This window comes from Talpa europaea, assembly GCF_964194135.1.
Source record: "Talpa europaea genome assembly, chromosome: 15".
NCBI classification, from domain to species: Eukaryota; Metazoa; Chordata; class Mammalia; order Eulipotyphla; family Talpidae; genus Talpa; species Talpa europaea.
This window is the reverse complement of record NC_140083.1, coordinates 73872320-73887144: the sequence shown is the minus strand read 5'-3', so window position 1 is coordinate 73887144 and position 14825 is coordinate 73872320. Positions and strand designations below refer to the sequence as shown.

At 52.7% G+C, this 14825-nt stretch overlaps 1 protein-coding gene across 1 annotated transcript in view; it reads right to left on the bottom strand.

Moving 5' to 3' along the window:
* B4GALNT3 (beta-1,4-N-acetyl-galactosaminyltransferase 3) overlaps nucleotides 1-14825 on the bottom strand; it is a gene marked incomplete at both ends in the record, with an annotated part of 85054 nt that overhangs the window by 6550 nt on the left and 63679 nt on the right. The window contains 11 exons of the mRNA XM_084255389.1: nucleotides 1926-2721; nucleotides 3391-3452; nucleotides 3763-3863; nucleotides 4864-4973; nucleotides 5882-6025; nucleotides 7879-7945; nucleotides 8051-8129; nucleotides 9091-9158; nucleotides 9923-10023; nucleotides 10423-10513; nucleotides 10961-11056. Of these exons, the coding sequence (XP_084111515.1) occupies nucleotides 1926-2721; nucleotides 3391-3452; nucleotides 3763-3863; nucleotides 4864-4973; nucleotides 5882-6025; nucleotides 7879-7945; nucleotides 8051-8129; nucleotides 9091-9158; nucleotides 9923-10023; nucleotides 10423-10513; nucleotides 10961-11056 (1715 nt within the window). The remainder of the gene's footprint in view (nucleotides 1-1925; nucleotides 2722-3390; nucleotides 3453-3762; nucleotides 3864-4863; nucleotides 4974-5881; nucleotides 6026-7878; nucleotides 7946-8050; nucleotides 8130-9090; nucleotides 9159-9922; nucleotides 10024-10422; nucleotides 10514-10960; nucleotides 11057-14825) is intronic.

Below are 14825 nucleotides of genomic sequence, written 5' to 3'. Positions count from 1 at the left end.
AGTGAGGCCTTACGAGTGCAGTGAGTGTGGGAAGTCTTTTAGTCAGAGCTCCGGCCTCCTTCGACATAGGAGTACTCATGTGCATGCTGTGAATAGGGAAAACCCTTTAGACACAAAAGCCACCCACCTGATACTGAAGAGTTCACACTGGACAAAGGCCTTAGAGACACAGGGACTGGGTCTCACCTGAATTAGTATTAAGAGGCAGATGAAACCTCGTAGGGCCATCTGCCTGAGTTGAGCCTAGTATTTCTAGAGTTCTCTGTGAGCTTAAGTTGTGGGAAGCATGTGGAACCTGCCAAGGGTTCTCACAAATCTTATTGCTACAGATCCTACTGACCTACCACGTGGCAGGCCCACTCCCTGGGCCTCAGTTACCACCCCAGGGTGCTCAGTGGAGCTGACTTATGTGCTCTCCTATTTGAAGAAATTATCACCCCAACCCCCCCACAGGATCTTCATTTTCTCAACTCTACAAAGTTAACGTTGCACTGGACTCTCTGCTGGCCCAAGAACCCTTTCTGAGTGCTGAGGCTTGCAGAGGGTGCACTTTTGCCAGCACCTTTGGTCCCACGCAGTGTTTGTGATGGCATTTTCAAGCTTTTGTGCCAGAAACTCCCACACTGGTATATTTCTACAGTAATAAAGTCTTTTTGTTTAGGCACCTTTAAAAAAAAAAAAAACAACTTGTACCATGTGTTCCTAGCAGCACTGTAGTCAAAATAGCCAAATGCCACATGTGAATCAGCTAATGAATGGATATACAAAATGTGGTACATCTATACAAAGGAGATTATGCAGCAACTCAAAGGAATGAAGCACTCAGTACATTCTACATTGGCTTCACATGACTGTACTTGAAATTATTTGGTAAGTGAAATAAGTCAGGCATAAAAGGTCACATATTATATAATTCCATGTGCACAAAATGTCTAGAAGAGGTAAACGTATAGGGAGAGTAATGGCTGCAGAGACTGGAAGGAGTTGGAAGTGACAACTATCAGGTACAGGGTTTCTTTTTAAAGTGATGAGAATGTTCTGGAATCAGAGAGTGATGATGGTCATGCAACATTCTGAATATACTTAAAAGTCACTGAATTGTACTCTAAAATGGTGAATTGAATGCTAGGGGAATTTTATTGCAATCCAAAAACAAGCTGATTGAATGAATGAAGGCAAAGAACTGAAGTCATATCTTATGCCCTAGTCCTTCCAGCCACATCTGGTCTTTTTTTTTTTCTTAAAGATTTATTTATTTATGCATACAAGAACTGGGGTACAGGTATGGGGGGTGAGAGTATTCACCAGAGACAGAGCGGGGAGCAGAACAGGCAGACTGACTAAAATACACTACTGAGGGGAGCAGCAGGAGAGATAGGAGAGGTCTGCTGTGCCATGTGGGTAGCTTCCTGGCCGGAGAGTGAACTCCTGCTGCAGTAGCTGTGGATAGCTTCATAGGCTGCATCTGAACCCCTTGTGCCACCAGCGAGGCCCCACATCTGGGTCTTTTTTTTTTTTTTTTTTTTTAGGATTTATTTATTTATTGGGACCCTTGCCAGCAGCTGGGGATCGAACCGGCGCTGCAGAGGCTGTGGGCAGCTTCGCAGCCCAGTGCTCAACCGCTGCGCCACCAGCGGACGCCCACATCTGGGTCTTAATGAGGTGTTTTAGCCTCAACTTTGCCTGCTCTGTCTCTGTATCTGCTCCTTCCCTGAGAGAGGGAACCACATCTATCAAGCCTTCCCAATGCCTGGGCCAGGCACCAGGAGTTGGACCTGACAGTGGAATAAAGACCTGACTGTCCGGGTCACCTGCAGGCCAGGACCCCCAGCACTTGTCTCCGCTGGAAGCCTGCAGCAGGTGAACCTGCTCCCACCCCCAGGTCCCTGCCCAGCCCCAGGCTGCAGGAGAGCCCTTTACCTTACCCCCGGCTCTTCTGGTTGAGCTTCTTCAAGAAGACCCGGGTGACCTCCAGGGCCTCCTGCTCTGGAAGCAGCAGGTTGCCAGATGTGTTACAATTCAGATCGATCCAGTCTGTCCGCAAGGCTTGGAAGTCCAGGTTCTGGGCACTGAAGGTCTGGTCCCAGTTTACCACGGGGTCAAACATGGGCACGTATTCGAACACCTCACTCACATCCTCTTCCTCTTCCTCTTCCTCCCCGTCTTCCTCTCCCTCCACCTGTCCTTCCTGCGCTATGGCTGTTACCACCTCCTCCTCCCCCTGCCAAACCTGCCTAGGGAGCAGAGGCTCCATCCTGTCACCCCTTCTCTGCTCTGCAATGTATGACTCGACTTGATTCAGCCACTGGGACTGTCCTAGCATCTTCCTGGGGTTGTCACCAGTGGGCCTGAGCTTCTTCATTTGAGGCAGTTTCCCTGCCAGGTGCCCAGTGGGTGACTTGTCAGAATGAGGTGGCTCTGGGCTGGGCTCGGGGCTGGGCTTTCTCTCCCTATTCTCCGGCTGGTGGGCTGGGATGTGGCTGGTTCTCACTGGGGAGGGAGCTGTCGAGTTGTGCTTAGAAAGGGACACCCGCAGACTCTCCTGGGACTGAGCCAGCAGTTTCCTCAGGCTTTGCAGGCGGTAGTCAGTGACATCCTGCCCAGGAGGGGAGGGGGGCATGTGCTTTCCTTCTGGCATCCTGAAGTTCTGGTCATCAGAGACAGGGGTCTCATCTGCTGCTTCTCCATACTGGGATTCTTCTAGAAGGACTTCCTCAAAACCTGTTATGAATAACAACCATTCCTCACATCAGGGTTTTCAATTTTTCCCCAACAAGTCATACGCAATAGCTGAGGAGCCTCTGAGAGATGCACCAAGGGGTGTCAGAATGGAGCTGCACCCTTATTTATTGGACTTATTTATCATGTAACCTGGGCAAGCGACTCAACTAGCCCCAAGTTCTTCACCTTCCGTCAGGTTGTTGTGAAGATTGGGTGACATAAGGCACCTGGCAGGTGCCTGGTTCACGTAAGTATCCAACTAATGGCCCCACTTACACCCTAGTTCCTTAAGAAAAAAGGCCACAGGAAGACAGTGCTTCTCTATAGCAGAAATTCCTGAAGGATGTGCCACGGGCAGCGATGGCCTCCAACAGTCCCAGCAACTCCTCTGACAGACCCCAGCATGTGGGTAAAAGTGTTTTCTACATGTGCCTTGACAGGGAGATGCAAAGAGTATTGTTCTTGCCGCCTGATTGTTGGCGGGGGGTGGGGGGTGGGGGGGTGTGGGGGGTGCTATAGAGAAGCACTGTCTTCCTGTGGCCTTTTTTCTTAAGGAACTAGGGTGTAAGTGGGGCCATTAGTTGGATACTTACGTGAACCAGGCACCTGCCAGGTGCCTTATGTCACCCCTCCCAACCTGACCTGGAAGCCTCAGCTGTCGCTCTGTACCTGGCTGCTCTGGCCCCTGCTTCTCTGGCTGATCAATCTTGATGTACTCCTGAAAGCCGAACCTGCGGGAGGAAGGGAGGGGACACTGGCATGCGGTGCCCTGCAGCCTGATGCATGAGGCTCTACTGGAAGCCCCAGTGGCAGCTCAGAGGCAAGCCCCAGAGCAGAGTGAAGAGAGGAAGGAGGCCTGAGATGGAGCATGGGGGTTGTGGGGGGGAGATGAGGGTTTGGGGGGGAAGGCGGGGAGTACCAAGGAAGAGCAGAAATTCCTTGGGCAGCAAAAGCACCCGCAGCCACTCAGTCCAGGAAGCCCTCCTGCCCCTACAGATCCCCTCTGTGAAGCCACTTTCTTAGTCCATCAGTGTCACTCACCTGTCCTGGTAGTAGGGGCTTTCCTGGTAGAAGCATTTATTATGGGTCTCCATGTGGCTCAGGCGCGTATAGTCATTGGGGTAAACGAAGGACAGGTGCACCTGGAGACAGATAAAGCAGCAGCAGGAGTAAGGGCCAGGGCCTTCGTAAGGAATCAGCAGGCCAGGGTGAAGCCTGCCCCTGCTCGGAATCACTCCCGGCTCTTAGGGATCTCTCTGGTGGGGAGAGAAGGGCTGCCTGGAGCTCTGAAAGAACATTGGTTTTGAGACTGAGATTCCTTTCCACTTCTTATGCCTCCTCGCCTGGGTTTTCTGGAACAAATGTAAGCCCTGAGTCAAGCTCCCTCAAGGCCCGCACCTTCTGTCTCAACTCACCCGTTGGCAGCCAGCCCCAATCTCCCCTCCTCTTGCTATCTTGTCCTCTCCAAGAACTGCTAAACCTTCACCTGCAATCTCCCACAGGCCTGGAACAGCCCACCTTCCCCCACCCCGCCCTTGCTATTTTCCCCACTGCTTGCTGCCCCCATAAATACAGCCTGAGACCATCACCACCAAAAACGTTTTCAATGATACTCTTTGACCTGCTGGACCCTTGGCCACTCGCCTCCCACCTCCAGCACTCTCGTAACCCTCTCCAGATGTGGGTGTAGAGTAGCCCCTCTGCCTCTCGTGTTTCCGTGCGGCTGCAGGCTTCCTAGTTCATTTTCCCCCTCCTGCCTTATCTACGGGTCTATTAAATACTGCGGGCCGACCCACTGGCAGGACTGCCCCAGACAGGACAGGCTATATGGCCCTCAGAGCCGAGGATAGGAAGCCTCAGGCCAGCCCACCCTGCATGGTCACTGCAGCTGGGTTGATGTGTCCGGGCTTCCCAAGTCAGGCCACCCACTCAGGCGCTGCAGGCCAGTCCATCTGGCTTAGAAGCAACTTAGAATGCAAGTTCTCCCAGCCAAGGGGCGGTGAGCCGTCCCTCTACTGGCACATGGCTGGGGAGGAGGGAGGATTGAGGATTGAGGGGGGAGTGTACTCGTCTCCCCGCTTTCTGGCCAGATGCAGCAAGCTCTCTTACTTCTGCCACCTGCTGCCCAGACCCAGTACTTACAAATCGGAGTCCCTGGTAGCGCTGCAGAGGGAGCCCGTCCACTAGGTAGCTGGGCTTGTAGGGACAGTCAGGCAGGACATGGCGGAGCTGAGACTTGGGGATCAGAGGCACTGAGGACAGTAAGGGAAGAGGGACGAGGATTAGGGTGGGAGCAGGCCCTCCACGCCAGCTGGCACAGCCTGCAGTCACCCCTGCGCCCGTGGCGCACCCTGGTGGTGGAGAACTAGATCGCAGGCTCTGGGGCTGCTCTTACAGATGCGCCTCCATAAAGGTCTAGAAACTCCGGAGCAGGGCAGAGCCTGAATTCTCTTCCAGTCGCCATTTTTAAAATAGATTTATTTATTTATGCATACAAGAGCTGGGGTATAGGCTAGAGATGTGAGGGGTGAGAGGATTCACCAGAGACAGAGTGGGGAACAGAACAGGCAGACCGGCTGAAACACACTGCTGAGGGGAGCAGCGGGCGTGACAGGAGAGGTCTGCTGCACCATGTGGGCTGCTCCCTGGCCGGCCAGGGATCGAACTCATGCTACAGAGGCTGAAGATTGCTTCATAGTGCGGTGCTTAACCCCTTGCGCCACCAGGAAGGCCCAACCAGTTGCCATTTTGGGGGAAATTGGAGGGAGTTTTATCTTTGTTTAAAATGTAAACACTCTCCGGAGTTTGACTCTGACACTCAGTAGGCTCATGTTCTCTCACTGGGTGACGAGTGGGATCCAGTAAGACACTACAACACTTGTAGTTACTTGTACATATTGTGGAGGGCACACAGGGGCGAGTTCTAGTTCTAGCTCTTGTCCGGGTGCTGGTCACACAGACTCTGGTTCTGTAGTGGTTTGTGCAGCTGTGAAACTGTACAATACATTTTGTACTTTTCTGTGTGCATGTTATTTTTCACTACAAAGAAAAGCATTCTCTGAGGCTGAATTGATGAGTCTGAGTCTCCGCCACTGGTACCCAGGGACCTGGCAGTGTAGTGTGGCCAGACTACATGACAGGGAGGTGGCCAAGACCTTACCTTGATAGAGGGTGTCCCGAGGGTCAGGCCGTAGCATGTCGGCGGGGGGCTGCTCGTCTCCCTGAGGAGAGTCTGGGGGGCCTGTGTGGCTGGCTGCTGTCTGTGGGATGTGGCCCACCTCATCCATCTTCAGCACCGTCTCATCTGAGCCCCAGAGACAAGAACAGAGGGCACCTGTGGGCCCTGGAGCAAACCTAGAACCCATATCCCTGATTCTTTGAGGGGTCAGGGGAGAGGCTCAGCCAAGTCTTCAGGATGCCCAGGTATAGGATGGGATGTGCTCCACCCCTCTTCCTGCTAACCCTGGCCCCTCCACCCCCACCACCCCAGGGCACATACCCCATTTTTGTATGAATTTAAAAAAAGACACCTCTTCTCAAAATGTTTTAGCGCTGCTGGATACTTGTCATGATGTTGAACTTATCTAACACATGCATATGTAGCACTTACTAAATAATAAGCCAGCCACTGTTCTAAACATCTTAGAAATATTAACCCACTTACTTTTCCTGAGCACCACACAGCTTATGCACTATCGTTGCTATTTCACAGAAAAAGAACTTCGGCAGCAAATCCAAGTCATTTGTCAAAGATGACTCAAGTGCTAAGTGCAAAGCCGAGGCTGGTGTCAGCCTCAGGTATGCTGCCTCTCAAGCCAAAAAATCAACACGGACCACGAGGAGCGGCTCGTGCCCCAAGTCCACAGCAGCCCTGCCTCTCCTCGCCCTCTGGTATTCTCCTCCAGTCTACAGTACTTATTTCCTTTTCCCCCAAAGATTTATTTTATTTATTTATGCATACAAGAGCTGGGCTGTAGGCCAGAGGTGCAGGGGGTAAGAGGATTCACCAGAGACAGAGTAGGGAGCAGAACAGGTGAATCTATTGAAATACACTGCTGAGGGGACCTTCAGATGAGGCAGGAGAGGTCTGCTGCGCCATGAGGGTCAGCTCCCTGGCCGTGGATCGAACTCATGCTGCAGTGGCTGGTAATAGCTTCATAGTGCTGAGACTTAACCCCTTGCAGCACCAGGGAGGCCCTACGGTATTTACTTCTTCCCTTTTCTATCAGGCCTGGTTTTGCTCTCTGCCTCCTGAGTTCATTTGTCTTCAGCCCCAGACAGAGGTCTCCATTACTTTACTCGCTCCTGACCTGAACTTTGCTCTGGGCCTCTTTCTCCTTGGCTCACGTCCAGCTCTCCCACCTCCCTCTCACACCATCTTGGCAGCCTCTTCTTCCGCCTTGACCTTATGGCCTCTTGCTCTGGTCACTGCAAGCCACCTCCCGCCAAGCCTGCCCTTCCCACACTGCCACCCTGCTCTGTGAGCCGACCATCCTGCCCTCCCCCCCCCCCCCCCCCCGCATATACATTACCCACCGTCTTGCCAGTCTCCTTCCAGCACTCGCCTCTCCCTTCCTCCCTTGGGGTTTCAGCCCTGCCTCCCCTTCCAACACCTGGGCCCACATGGCCCCCACCTTCCCCGGAAGCCTACAGATGGCGGTTTCTCAGTGGGGCCTCTGCATGGGAGTCTTGCTGAGGAAATCACAAGCAGTGAATAGCACAACTGAAGAGCTCATTTACTGCAAATTTAAAGCAGGTGAGAAAGTTTTCTTTCTGGCCATGGCTTTACAAGATGCCTGGCTGCCTCACCAGTAAAATAAGAGCTTGGCTTCATTCAGAGGGTTTTAATCAGGAGTGAACCTCATGGTCTCCAAAGCCCCTTGAAACTGTGCACAAAACATCATGCGTGGGTGGACAAGGGAACTTTCTGAGGCAAGGGTGCAGAGAACTTCCAGGAGGTTCTCAAGGGGTCACTGGCCCTCAGGAGTCTGTTAAGGTCCCTTTAGGCTCTTTCTTCTCCCTACCCATGTTCCAAGAACCTGGAGCTTTAGTCTCCACCCCTTCCATGCCTCCCCTGACCAAATTTCCTCAGTGGGCTGAACCCCACATGTGACACCACCTCCCCTCTCGTCTGGGTTGGGGGCAGAGCCTACTCACTTGTGAAGAGGGACAGGGAAACGGAGTCAATGATGGTGAACTTGGCCCCAGGGTCATTCCGACGCCACTGGAAGAGGAGAGAGGGTGGATGTGGAAGGCTGCAGGTAGCCTGGGTCCCTATATGGGTTCAAGTGACAGGGGAGAGGACAGGCAGGAGAAGCAGGACACTCACCGCGACTTCCACATGATCGGTGCCCTCGTCATTCTGCTTGTGAAGCACCTCAAAGTAGTACCTTTGTGAGGCTGACAGGCTAGAAGGAGAGAGCAGAGAAAGAGGTGCTGTGGGCTCAGGCCCCATGCATGGTCACCATTGTCCCCCCAGCTGTGCCACCCAGTTCCCACCTCTCGCTCACCACCCACAGATGCCCCCCATCCATTTTTCCTTGCTCCTAGAATCCCAGAAACTTGCCATTTCACTGGGTTACAATCCCACTCATAGGGTTAATGGGAAAATCAAGTGCAACAGTAATAATGAACTCTTCTAGAGTTGTCACTCCATGCTTGACACTGTTCTAAGAGCTTTATATGACCCTTGTTTATAGAGGAGAACACTAACGCACAGAAACCTCAGGTAACTTCCCAGTCACCAAGATAGTAGTAAGTGGTAGAGTTGGGATTTGGACACAGTTTGCTTCAGAATCCCCATGTGAGCTGCTCTGCTGAGTTACGTGGCAAAAGCTCTCTGCAAGGTGGACTTAGCACATCAGTGCTGCGGTCCAGCCGCCACATGTGCGTGGCCGTTCGCGCTGGCCGCCAGGTGGCGCTCTGGATCGAGGTAAAGTCTGTCTTTGGCCTGTTGATGGGATTCCAGCCACGGTGGGCTGGCAAGGCTCGCTTTCCCTCTGGCCTAGCACAGATCACTCTCTGTAGCAAAGGCAGGACAGCCAGCATCAAGGCTGTGGAGCTGCGGACACTCCCAGGGATGGAAGGAGAAAATGGGAAAGGTGAGGGCTTCCAGACCTGAGGGTCCCAAGTGGGGTACACGCCTCGCTGGACCTGTTTCCTCATCTGAGAGAGAAGAAGGAATAGGCCAGATGGGTGCAAGTCTGACTTCTGTTACAGAACGCAGGAAGCCCAGGCACTCCAAACCCTGGGACAAATGGGTGGACGGTGTGGTGCACAATGGGCCCTCTGCCTCGGATCTGTGCTCAGCACAGGAGGTCAGTTGGGGCTTTTTCTGCTCAAGAGAATCTCATGCCATTCCCTACTCACCTCACTGGCTTGGAAATTTGACTTCGAAATTTCCCAAACTCTCCAGGGGCGGTCCATTCTTTCCCCGTCTAGAGGCACGGGGCCAGAGAAGAGAAGGGAGGAAGAAAAAGAAAACAGGGAGAATGAGAGAGTGGATGAAGGGACAAGGAGAGAATGAAAAAGGCAAAAGTGAGATAAGGGAAGAGGAAGGAAGATGAGGGTGAGGAGAGAAAAAGAAGAGTTAAGGGGCGTGGCCTCCCTGGTGGCACAGTGGGTTGAGCACAGCGCTGTGAAGCTGTCTGCAATCTCTGCAGCACGAGTTCGATCCCCGGCTGGCCAGGGAGCTACCCACATGGCGCAGCAGACCTCTCCTGTCTCGCCCACTGCTCCCCTCAGCAGTGTATTTCAGTCAGTCTGCCTGTTCTGTTCCCCACTCTGACTCTGGTGAATCCTCTCACCCCCCGCATCTCTGGCCTGTACCCTGGCTCTTGTATGAATAAATAAATAAATCTTTAAAAAAAAAAGTTAGGGGGTGACCGAGTAAGCCCCAGAGGAAAGCACCCCTGCCAGAGCCATCATCCCCACAGGGAGAATCCTGTGCACCGTGCTAAGTGTATAAAACCCAAAAGATGTTCGGGGCCCAGTTCCTGCCCAGAGATGGGGCCCTTTCCTGGTCACATTCTGATTCCTTCCTCCTTCCCACATGTTTATCTTTGTAAAAGGGGCCGGTGGTGAGAGGAAGGGCGTTCCTCCTGGCTGTCCCACAGAGGTACTCATGGTAATGGCAGTGTCCTTGTGGAGACAGGGGCCTCTTCACTGACTGGCTCTGGGCCCGGGGCTGTGTTGGCCTTACCTTGCCCACACTGGCGAGCAGCTGAAGGCCTGAGACCTGGTCATCACGGCTCAGCCAGAATTCCGCGTTGTCATCTGCAGCAATGGCAAACTGGATCTTCCCTGGGTGGTGGGGGAGAGAGTTTCCAGATGAGAGCAAGAAGGGCATTAGCACAAAGGGCAGAGGCCATTTGTCTTCCTGATTAAATTCTCTTTGGGCTTGGTGCCTCCTCTTTGTGGGGTTTCTAAATCCCGAGAGACAATGTGATCATGGAGAAGACTTAGAGAGAGGCAAGCTAGTTCCAGATTCTGCAAATCAAGGGGCGAAGTGGCAACATGGTGGGTTGGGGGAGGGACTGATGCAACTTCACTTGGACTCAGTTTCCCCTCTCCCTGATGATGGGTTAGCAGGGTCTAATTAGCTAAGTGCGCACTGATTTCTCAGCTACAGGCTCATGGTCCCTGGGTCCCCTACACAACTCCGGAACAGGAAGTAGGATAGGACCTTGAGGCTGGCCTCACCATCAGTGAAGGGGTGCAGGTAGCCAAAGATGCGGAGGCCATAGTTGGTCCATTTGGGGGACACGGCCAGCTTCCTCAGGGTTGTACGGATCTGTGCCAAGAAAGGGGAGGGAAACTGTTACCCAGAAGAGGGAAGAGGAAATTGGCCCCCTCAGGACTGAAGACTTCCCCTGGAGGGGAGCAAAATAGTAGGGACTGGGATGTGACTCGGTGAACAGGAAGCCGGAAGCTCCCTCTGGCTTCTGTATCCAGGTGACCTTGTACAGCGCACACCCAGCACAACTGTGTGTAGTGGCCGTTGGTAAACTACACTGTGAACCACGAGGAGTGCCTAGAGCTGAGATGCAGACCATGGCAGGAAGATGGAAGGAATCCCTGACAGGGGAGCAAGTTAGGTGTTATAGGCAGAGGGAAAGAGGACCTAAGAGATAAAGAAAATGAACCAGGAAAAGAGAGGAAAGATGAAGAAGATAGAAGATGGGGCAGACGGGAGACAGGAGAAGAGGGAGAAGGCCAGGTGGGCCCAGCCAGCACTCACGTGGGGGTACAGTGGGAAATGGAGGTTCCTCCTGAGCTGCTGGATGGAACTGCCACACCAGTCTTCAAACACATGCAGGTTGACGCGGCCCCGGAACTGTACGGGCCAGAGAAGCAGGTGGGTGAGTGTCGCCCTCAGACCTATCCCTGCTGCCCTGGACTTGAGGAGGCCCTACGGAGACAGATGTACAGGCCCCACAGCCCCACCCTGAGGTCCTCTTACTGCTGAAGTTCATGGCCCCTCTAGTCCTGTTCCCAGCCTCGACTTTTTTCAGGAACCTCCTTCCATGCCTGGCCCTGAGGCCCTGGTCTGTTTTTCTGGTCATGCATGTGTGCACACATGTATGCTCTTTGCATGCAGGGAGGGGGCTGCTTGCATTCCTCCAGCGAGGGGCTGGCAGCCACTACAGAATGGCAGAGATGAGGGAAATTGCCAGAGGCCCGGGGAGGGGTGTCAGCTGAAGACTTTCTCTCTTCCCCTCCCCCTAACGCCTAATAAGAGGAAAGTCCACAGCTGTCTACCGAGAAACCTTATCTACCCAGTGGTTCCCCCTTGTGGCGCCCCTGTGGGGAAGTAACTGGGAAAGCAGGACAGGCATTACCAGGGGCCCCGGCTGACACAATGGGCCACAGGACTGCTCTCCGGGAGCTCAAAATCCACCCTGCCAGGCTCTCCTAGAATAACCACAGGTGCCTGGGACTGTGGGGCAAAACTGGGAGGGGGGTGCAGAGGATGTCTCCCCTTTCAGGCCTGAGAGTATGAGTTGGGGGGCTGGGGCGGGTGGGAGAGAGAATATGGGCTGGGTAGATGGCGTCTGGGAAGGAGAGAATGGGGACATTGTGATGCTCCTAGGGAAATTCTTTAAGTCCATTTTACAAGATTCAGTTGTCTCCTTCCAATGGCCATCCCTGGGCGACTTCCAGGGCAGTGTGCTGAGATCCGCAGCACACTGAGGAGAGAGGGCAGTCTGGCAGAAAAGTCACTTGTGTTCAACCTGAAGGCCAGAGGCCACGGGGAACTGGGCAGGGAAAAGAGGCCTGGAGGAGGGAGCTGGGCTGGCTGCTGTCGCCGCCCTTCCAGCTTGCACTGGGCGCCTGAGATACTGCAGGAAACACCAGGCATTGCAGGGTGCAGCTCCTCTGGGCCCAGGCCCTTACTCAGCATAGCGCAAGCTCTCAACCCACGCTTCTCTCACCCTCAGGCTCAGGTATGAGGAATCAGTGGGCAGACTGATGACCCCATCAGGATTTTTGTCCCTCCAGGTTTTGGAAACTTTGACTCTGGCAGGGATGCAGGGCTCCAGCTCATGAGCACTGCCCTCTGCCCATTCTTGCCACCATCTAGCAGGGACCAAGCTGTTGCTCCCATCTCCAGAGCACACTCATGGCCAATGACAGATTCAGAACGTCCAGTCAAAGTAGTGGAGACAATATCTGTTGGCACCCTCTCATTTTAGAGGTGAGAAAATTGAGGCCCAGAGAAGTAAACTGACTCCCCAAGGACACACAGCAATGAACCCCATGGAAGTGGGGAAGATATATAGAAGCATGGGTGCAGGAGGGTGAGGGCAGCCCGGTGGGTGCTCACTAGGAAGGACCACTGTACCCCTCAGCCCATGACATGGCCTCTGCCAGGACTACCTGGGCGGGGCTGCAGCAGAACCCCCCAAATGGATCACAGCTTCTCTGCTCCACCAGTTCTTCAAACTGCCTGCAGAACTAACTTTCTCCAGCACAGATCTGACCCTGTCCCTCTGCTGCTTCAGACATCAGAAGGCCTCAGGGCAAAAGCTCACCCTGGCACAAAAGACCCAGCCTCACCTCACACCACTCCTGTCACACACCTGAACGCCACCCACACCACACTGCCACGCGCCGTCACCTCTCTTACCTGCACAAACACCATTTTCTGGGTGGGTGGCCCATTTGGCTAACACCTGCTCATCTTTCAAGACTGTCGTCAAATCTTTCTCTCTGACTTCCCCTCTGTGCTCACAGCACAACCCATTTGAATTAAAAAATATTTGGAGAAGGCCCTGACCATACCCTTCCCTTATTCTGTGTGCATTGAGGGTCTGCTTTGTACCAGCTAAAGATGAAGGAGACGTGGTCCTCAAAAGAGAGACCTGAACACAGATGGGTATCATCTGTGCCTGGCCTGGTGGGAGTTTGCGATGCATAGGGCAAAGGCAGGGGCAGTCAGCGCTACCTCCTGCAGAGGTCAAAGCCCATTGTGGGATGTGGGCTCTCACTGAGCCTGCACTGTATCATTCTGCCATGCACAAAGATTCACAGCCCAAGGCCAACAGCCATTCAACTCCTGGGGCAATGAGGCCTCGCGCTAGAGAAGCAACAGAAGGTGGAGCCCGTGACCTCAATACAGGGGATAATAAGGTCCCTGGATCCTGCGCACCAGGCTCCTGTTCTACTTCTAGCTACTCAGTGTCTTGATTTGCTGTTCACACCTGTCCTCTGAGGGCACTTCCTGTGGGGTCCCCTTGAGCTACAGACTCCATGAAGATAAAGGGTAGCTCTGGAATTCGAGGAAAGGGCCAGAAGCCCATGTGGTGGGCGGATAATGGATAAAAGGACACTCATTTAAATAGATGAGGATTTAATTCACTGACCTGTGACATGTATCTCACTAAGGTGACCGAAGTGCATAATGATGGCGATTCAGGACTTTGAAAAAGTGAAGGCCAGAGCCACACAAAAATGGGCACACAACCCAGCACTGGTCACAGGGCCAAAAAGTAACAAATATCCATCTATCAAGAAATAGACAACTTGTAGGGCACCCACACTGTGGAATATTATTCAGCAATCAAAAGGAAATACCAATACATGCTACAACATGGATGAGCCTTAATAATGTATGCTGAGTGAAAGAGGCCAGAGGCAGGGGACCACAGCTTGAATGTCCTGTTTATATGAAATGACCAGAACAGGCAAAGCTGTAGAATCAGAAAGTGTATGGCTGTTTGTCTAGAGTCAGGGGGATGAGGGCAGTAAGGGGTGTGGGGTTTCTTTCTGTGCTAATAAAGATGTTTTAAAATTGCTTATGAAGGGCGTGGCGCAGCGGGTTGAGTGCCGTGCTGTGAAGCTGTCCGCAGCCTCGGCAGCAAGGGTTCCATTCCCGGTGGGCCAGGGAGAATCTCACATGGCATGGCAGACCTCTCCTGCCTCACCCGCTGCTCCCCTCAGCAGTGTTTTCCATCAGTCTGCCAGTTCTGCTCCCTACTCTGTTTCTGGTGAATTCTCTCACCCTCCCATGCATCTGACTGTACCCCAGTTCTTGTATAAATAAATAAATCTTTAAAAAGTAAAATAAAATAAAATAGCTTATGAAAGGGGCCCAGATAGCTATACAGTAGGGCATCAGACTTAATGTGAGGGTCCAGATTCAAGTCCCTGAGCGGGTATACCTCTCTCACTTTTTGCATCTATTTCTGACTCCACCTTTCAAAAGAAAGTACATACTTTAAAAAAATTGCGATAGATGCACAACTTGGTGAATATATTAAAAACAATGGAATTGTACCTTCAGTGGGCAAATTGTATGGTATGTGAGGTATAGCTCAATAAAACTATTTTTGAAACAAAAAAGGAAAGCCAGAAGAGAGGGGTCTGGGTCCCAGCCCTGTCCTCAAGAAAGACCCCACCTCATCAAAGCCACATGGCATGATCCTCAGAAACACTGACTTGCCTCAATCTGCTTTTTGTATTCACCAAATCCTTTTCTTGGTCATCTGGGGGAGGGTACTGAATAACAGAAGAGTAACCCATATCCACAGGCTTTGGGAACTAAATGTGAGGCCTTGCAAATCCTTTTCTTGGTCATCCGGGGGAGGGTACTGAATAACAGC